The sequence below is a fragment of the Hyalella azteca genome, unplaced genomic scaffold, assembly GCF_000764305.2.
Source record: "Hyalella azteca isolate HAZT.00-mixed unplaced genomic scaffold, Hazt_2.0.2 contig11676, whole genome shotgun sequence".
In the NCBI taxonomy this organism is placed as follows: domain Eukaryota; kingdom Metazoa; phylum Arthropoda; class Malacostraca; order Amphipoda; family Hyalellidae; genus Hyalella; species Hyalella azteca.
Window position 1 is genome coordinate 1 of NW_025941664.1, and position 8,189 is coordinate 8,189.

The following is an 8,189-nucleotide window of genomic DNA, read 5'->3' on the forward strand; positions in this document are numbered from 1 at the left end:
TACGTAGGATACGTTGTATTACGTAGGATACGTTGTAATAAAGATATTCTAATATATCATAAACTTTCCCAATGTATTTAAATTTTAATGTAAAGGTTTTTAAATGTAGTTCAATTAGATTTAAGATACAAAATTTTGAATGATATAATTAAAGGAAATAGATAGAATACGGATTAAAAATTCGGAATAACCACGGAAAAAAATTTAGAAGTTCTGACAAATCCTGTACCGCGGATATAGATGGCTGGAGTCCGACCCTTGTGCACTATACGGTATATGGTATACGGTATATGGTATACGGTATACGGTATATGGTATATGGTATACGGTATATGGTATACGGTATATGGTATACGGTATATGGTATACGGTATATGCATATGGTGTACGGTATATGTATATGGTATACGGTATATGGTATACGGTATATGTATATGGTATACGGTATATGCATATGGTGTACGGTATATGTATATGGTATATGGTATATGTATATGGTATACGGTATATGGTATACGGTATACGGTATATGGTATACGGTATATGGTATACGGTATATGGTATACGGTATATTGTATACGGTATATGGTATACGGTATATGTATATGGTATACAGTATATGGTATATGTATATGGTATATGTATATGGTATACGGTATATGTTATATGGTATACGGTATATGGTATACGGTATATGGTATACGGCATATGTATATGGTATATGGTATACGGTATATGGTATACGGTATACGGTATATGGTATACGGTAAACGTTATATGGTATATGTATATGGTATACGGTATACGGTATATATAATCAAATAGTTGATATGGGGAACTAAGATTATTAGTCCTCCTCTTAATATGTATTTAGATAACTGATTTATTACTAATTATTTAACTTATTTTTCGCATAATTTATAACTTTACTGATTAATTAACAAATAAGGACGAACTTTGACGTTACGCGGTGATAATTTTTGTAGACCTTCTTTTGTTTCATCAGATTTAGGGTAAAAATAATAAAAAGTCCCCTAAAACCTGCTCCAGCTTGACAGATTTAGGGTAAAAATAACAAAAAGTCCCCAAAAAGCTGCTCCAGCTTGACAGATTTAGGGTAAAAATAATAAAAAGTCCCCAAAAAGCTCCTTCTCCAGCTTGACATATTTAGGGTAAAAATAATAAAAAGTCCCCTAAAACCTTCTCCAGCTTGACAGATTTAGGGTAAAAATAACAAAAATTCCCCAAAAAGTTTATGTTTAGTGAACATTTTAAGCACAATAATGATAGACTTAGGGTATTAAATACGACATTATTTCATACATTCGATACTCATGTTTTAAATTCCACGACCGAAGAACGATTTTCCAAATAACTGTTCGTAAATCACTAAAAAAACGTAAGATCAGCAAGCAAATAAGTGAAAGCAGATAAAATAATGTTAATAAAAGGGAGAAAGAGGGAATGTGCGATACAGGGTTCAATTTTTTTTTTTTTTTTGAGGAAGAAATGCGAAGCAACACAAAGCAAGAAAGCTTTAAAACTAATTTAAACTTTGAAATATAGTTAACTAACTTTAATGATTTTTTCGAAACTTGATATCGACTTTATTCAAGAGAAACTTGGCACCCACGGGCAAGACAAACCTCAATGGTGAATAAAAGTAATTAATAGACGAAGAAGAGAGCGATTGAAATGAAAAACTAAATTATTAAAGTTTCAATAACAACTTTATTGCACAAACTAAAGGGCAAGAATCAATACGACGTAAGTTTTTTTTTAGAAAAGACACAGAGTAACTCTCGCCATTATAGATATTTTTTTTCAAAAACAGCTAAATGTAAATAACTCTACGGCGACCGGAAGCCAGTTTTCACAGAAACGGAGTCTACATTCAGAAAAATTAGTGTATCATTTGTCCAAGTGATGCCACACTTTCTGCGCGCAGCACTGAAACACTGTTAGAAAAATGACCGTTAACGGTATTACCGGGGTTTCAGTGGCCGGTCGGCACGTGAAAAGAAACACCGTTTCACCGTTTTATTCCAATTTAACACCAGATATCCGTAAAACATCTGATAAAAACGGTGAAAAGAAACACCGTTTCACCGTTTTTATTCCAATTTAACACCAGAAATCCGTAAAACATCTGATAAAAACGGCGAAACAGTTGCACGTGAAAAGAAACACCGTTTCGCCTTTTTATTCAAATTTAACACCAGAAATCCGTAAAACATCTGATAAAAACGGTGAAACAGTTGCACGTGAAAAGAAACACCGTTTCACCGTTTTTATTCAAATTTAACACCAGAAATCCGTAAAACATCTGATAAAAACGGTGAAACAGTTTTTTTCACGGGGCGACCGGCCACTAGGATGCCGGTGGGGGACCGTTTTTTCACCGTTTTTTCTAGTACTGATAAACCTTTTTACAGGGACAAACTGGGTCAAGATGACTCACTTAAGGAAAAAAGTGTATCGCTACTTGGATTAATTCTGGCTCATTTCTTTGAGTGTACATAATTAGAGTATAAAATATCTTTATAAACTTAAGCTTTTCTTCTAATACAACAGCACCGGGACAAATGAATGTGTCATTTTGTTTACAAATGGCGCATTTCGTTTTGGACAAAGTGATTTAATTTCTCAGAGTTCACTTATAAGAATTATATAGATTATAAATGATATATAAATCTATTGAAATATCTTTATGAAATATTTACGGTACGATATTTTCTGATGTGTTTCAAGGGTCGCCGGTAAGGCACTAAGGTGACGTAATTTTTGACTTGTATTATTTCAGGGCACGAATATTCTACTAGGGAACAACACGTACACAAATGTTGCCAGATGCACAAGCATATATGTTGCCAGATGCACAATCATCAATATTGCCAGATGCACAGACATCAATGTTGCCAGATGTACGGGGCCTACGGGCATATATGTTGCCAGATGCACAAGCATCGATGTTGCCAAATGTACAGACATCAATGTTGCCAGATGCACAGACATCAATGTTGCCAGATGCACAAGCATCAATGTTGCCAGATGCACAAGCATATGTTGCCAGATGCACAGACATCAATATTGCCAGATGTACGGGCATCAATGTTGCCAGATGCACAAGCATCAATGTTGCCAGATGCACAGACATCAATGTTGCCAGATGCACAAGAGAGGCTAGCATTATACTTACGATCTAACTTGCGGCACAAAGGAAGACATGAAGGATATAAATATAGGAGTCTGTTAGGACTAAAAGGATCTCGCACGAACATTTCTTGGAAAACCATAGCGAAACTTGGATATGTTATCAACCCTAGTAACATCGGTTGATGTTAAAGATCCGTACGAATAACATTTTTTCAATTTTACCTTCTGAAGTTGTAGGGACCAAGACATGATGGACTTCAAATTAATTACCCTACATGAAGTAAGTTACCCTAAAAACGAAAGTTTACCCTAAAAACGAAAGTTTACCCTAAAAACGAAAGTTCTTGGTACAATTTCTAAGGGTCAGCGATTCTTCTCCTAAATGGGGATTGAAGCTCCGAGGTTAGCCTCCCCCAATTGCAGAGGGTTGAGAGAACATCCCCACGGCTGGGGGATTAGGTGGTAACCTTGAAGGGGCTGCCGGGGATGTGTTCCTCTCCCCACTTGACAATGAGGCAATGTTCCCCTCTCTCCTTGATCACGTAGTTCACCTGGGGATGTAAGGGGGGGATTAACTGCAAAATTTAGGGTAAAAATATACAAAAATCATGGGCATAAAAAAAGAATTTGTTGATGGGTAGAAAATATGAAGTAAGATGAAAAACTGACTAAAAAATTCGGGATGGTCATGGATATAAGATAAAATATTTGTTGATGGGTAGAAAATATGAAGTAAGATGAATAACTGGCTAAAAAATTCGGGATGGATTTGAAAAAAAAAATTAATCCCGATCAGCTCGGGTGCGCTAGACAGCGAGCTGCCTTCACTTCAAAATACTTAAATAAAAAGCAAACGAACAATCTCTCGTACTTTTTACCGAGATTCTATACTACAGAGGTTTATTTTTACCTCTTTCAACTTAAAAAAAAAGTTCCCTTTTTACTCTCTCCTACAGAGGTTTGTTTTTACCTCTTTCAACTTAAAAAAAGTCCCCGTTTTAGGGTAAATGTGAGTCACGCGCGGGGTTGTCTGCGTTTCGACCGCTCAGTGTGCCACAGGCACTCCCGGAGGTAGGAGCTCCGTACGGCCACTGCAATGTGGCGCTCTGATTGGCTGCCTCACTCGCGTTAAGCCCGATTGAAAAAGGCAGTTAGTTTTTTAATTATATCATTTGTATACGACGCTTTCCCGTCTTTGGGATTGTGATTGAAGAAAAGTTTTAGGAAATATTTTATTTAAATTCATAGTTAGAGGCTCAAGTAATACTTCTGATGGAAGTTATATAGAATCTTCTTCATTGATTAACAGTTTTGTTATTATAATTATTATTATTATTATTATCCAATGCACCTGAGGTGATCACGGTTTTTGGTTGACAAAAATTTTGGAAGGTATAATATTTCAGAGTTGAAAATCTTGAGAATTTGTGTTGCAAGACGCGCGTCAATAGAGGATGATGATTTTGAAATAAAAAGAAAAAATGAAAGAAAAATAAATTAAAAGTAAATGGAAAATATCAAGAAAATATTTCAAGAAATCACGAAAGTGGAAATGCACAATGATAATAAATAACGAAGTTATGTAATGAATAATGTAACATCTGACATAGAAGACGTAAAAACATTTGAAAACATAACATTACAATAAAAATATTCGTGCAGCAACCGGCTCACGCGCAGACCCAGGCGGGCTGTCAGTGGGTCAAAAATCCTGTACATTTCTGTGACTCAGAACGCAAAATGTTAGCGAAAATCAGGGCTTGAATGATAATATCATAATAGGGGGCAGAAGAATAACGTTAGGAACATTCCACATCATTGTATTATCATCGTATTAATTTATAAAAGCTGGCACACGCTGGACTTAGATCAGGATCTGAAAAATAACGATATTTAATCTGAATGGAGACAGATTAAAATTTTAATCTGGTTCACCGCTGGCTTGTTACAAACAGGATCGACGGCACTAAAAGGAAAAAGTAACTTGCGTGGCTGGAAACAATTTTAAACGTGTTTCTTATACGCGTATGTGTTTTTTTAAATATCAAACAAATATCAAAAATTTGGGATGAAAAAATTTCGAGCGGATTTTTAGGGTAAAATTCTGGAAATGAGCGAAATCTAGGGAAAAAATTCGGGTATGTCATATCTAGGCTGTAAATTTCCCTTTAAAAATTGGGGTAAGAACGTGAAAATTAGCTAAATTTAGGGAAAAAATTTGGGTACGTGTCATATCTAGGCTGGAAATTTCCCTTTAAAAATTGGGGTAAGAACAGTCGATTGTTATTAGATCGCCTGATTTAATATTGAAATTTGTTCACGAAATTAGAAAATAAAATCTCAAAATGGGAGGTCGACCCCCACGAATTGGGGGGGGGGAGATAAACCGAAGGGGGGGGGGGGAGGGCAACCGGGCACCCGCGTGCATGTTAAAGCAAACCTTCGTACCCAATGACCCACCGCACGTCGCTGGCTTCCGGTGTGGTGGTGATGGTGGTGGTGGTGGTGATGTGGTGGTGATGTGTGGTGGTGGTGGTGGTGGTTTTGATTGCGGTGTTGGTGATGTGTGGTGTTGGTCATGTGTGGTAGTGGTGGTGGTGGTGGTGGTGGTGTTGGTCTTGTGTGATAGTGGTGGTGGTGTTGGTGGTGGTGGTGGTGGTGATGTGTGGTGGTGGTGGTTTTGATTGCGGTGTTGGTGATGTGTGGTGTTGGTCATGTGTGGTAGTGGTGGTGGTCATGTGTGGTAGTGGTGTGTGGTGGTGGTGTTGGTCTTGTGTGATAGTGGTGGTGATGGTGGTGGTGGTGGTGGTGATGGTGCAGAGGTGTTATCACCGTATATTTTGTGGCGCTACTTCGTAACTAGTAAATATGCAGATACTAGTGTATTTCGTAACTAGTGGATGTATGCAACACGTTTAATTAAGACTAAAGATAACAATCGAAATAATTTATCTTCCTTTTCAGAACGAGAGTTCAAGATAACAAACAATAAGTGAAATAAATAAATACTATAGATGAAGAATTGAAAATATTAGAAGGAAAATAAAAGTAACGAGAAAGTTTAAAAACTTTTGAGGCAGGCAAATACTCCACTTAATTGTTAACATGGCTAATTAAGAGTTAAGTAGGCATTAAGTGTCTTCTGTACTAATTAGATATTGATACACCGATTCTTTAATTAGATATTGATACGCCAATTATTATAAGATCGTGTATATAATATTTAACTGCGTGTCAAAAACCCAGTTAAAATTTGGAGCAGGTTCTGCGCCAATTGGAGCAAATGAGCAGCATTGGAGCAGGATTGACGCAGGATTGGAGCAGGATTGGGGCAGGATTGGAGCAGGACGTCTGCCGTTAATTGGCAATCTTGAAGCAAGATATAAGTCGCTTTCACCGGAAGCGGCCAATCAGCAATCTGGTTTTCATTGTTTATTTATCAATGAAATCTTCAGGCTTCGAAATGAGACATGACTGTCCCAAACCTGCTCCCCCACTGCTTCTAGCCTGCCCTGCGCGGCTCTGGTCTGGCTCAAATACGGTTCCTAGCCTGACCTGCACGGCACCAGCACGGCTCAAACACTGCTTCAAGACTGCCCTGCACGGCTCTGGCCGGCTCAAACACTGCTTCAAGCCTGCCCTGCACGGCTCTGGTTCGGCTCAAATAAGGTTCCTAGCCTGCGCCCTGCACGGCTCTGGCCGGCTCAAACACAGCTTCAAGCCTGCCGTGCACGGCTCTGGCCGGCTCAAACACTGATTCTGGCCTGCTCTGCACGGCTCAAACACTGCTCAAGCCTGCCCTGCACGGCACCGACTGGGCTCAAACACTGCTTTAAATTTTAACTGGGTAGACAACGGTACAATAATTGAGTCATATTTAAAATATTACCGCGAGTTCTTGTATTAATTAGACAGCTACACAATAATTAATCAAGAGTCTTTTAATAATTGAATGTGTGATAATTAAACATCGATATGGAAGGGCGACCCAGGGATCTGTTCGTTGCCATAGCGAATGATGGCGACGTGGTGGCCGCGGTCCTTGACCTTGTAGCCCACCTAGAGGACACGGTAGTTAAGCTTAATGACCCACCTAGAGGACACGATAGTTAAGCTTAATGACCCACCTAGAGGACACGGTAGTTAATGGTATCCCGGGTTACCCACGGTATCCCGGGTTACCCCCGGTATCGCGGGTTACCCATGGTATCCCGGGTTACCCACGGTATCCCGGGTTACCCACGGTATCCCGGGTTTTCCGGTATCCCGCGTTACCCACGGTATCCCGGGTTACCCCCGGTATCCCGGGTTACCCCCGGTAACCCCCGGTATTCCGGGTTACCCCCGGTATCCCGGGTTACCCACGGTATCCCGGGTTACCCCCGGTATCCCGGGTTACCCACGGTATCCCGGGTTACCCACGGTATCCCGGGTTACCCCCGGTATCCCGCGTTACCCACGGTATCCCGGGTTTTCCGGTATCCCGCGTTACCCACGTTACCCACGGTATCCCGGGTTACCCCCGGTAACCCCCGGTATCCCGGGTTACCCCCGGTAACCCCCGGTATTCCGGGTTACCCCCGGTATCCCGGGTTACCCACGGTATCCCAGGTTACCCATGGTATCCCGGGTTACTCACGTTGTAGTTGTAGTGGCCGATGTGCTTGATGGAAACTTCATCGCAGGGGCCCTTGGGGCCGTACACCCCCACGTATAGGATGTTGCCCCCTGGGGAGGAGGGGGTTAGGGGGGTTACTTTGGTGATAGTTACCCTTAGTAACCCCTAGAAGGGGGTTACCTCATGATGGTTTCCCTTGGTAACCCCTAAAAGGGGGGTTATCTGATGATATTAACCCTTAGTAACCCCTAGAACCCTTGGTAACCCCCTTAGAAAGGTAACCCCTTTGCACACTCACCATCCAGCCCACCCAACCCACTCACCTTCAAGCCCATTCGGCCCACTCACCACCCACTCCATTCGGCCCACTCACCACCCAGCCCACTCAGCCCCACCCGCTCCACCCGCCCCACCC

General features: G+C 40.7%; 1 protein-coding gene across 1 annotated transcript in view; it reads right to left on the minus strand.

Moving 5' to 3' along the window:
- Positions 1-2,786: 2,786 nt before the first annotated feature.
- LOC108676645 (filamin-A-like) overlaps positions 2,787-8,189 on the minus strand; it is a 7,215-nt gene continuing 1,812 nt past the window's right edge. The window contains exons 3-4 of the mRNA XM_047882945.1: positions 7,796-7,884; positions 2,787-3,707 (exon numbers count right to left, since the gene is read on the minus strand). Of these exons, the coding sequence (XP_047738901.1) occupies positions 3,612-3,707; positions 7,796-7,884 (185 nt within the window). The 3' untranslated portion in view covers positions 2,787-3,611. The remainder of the gene's footprint in view (positions 3,708-7,795; positions 7,885-8,189) is intronic.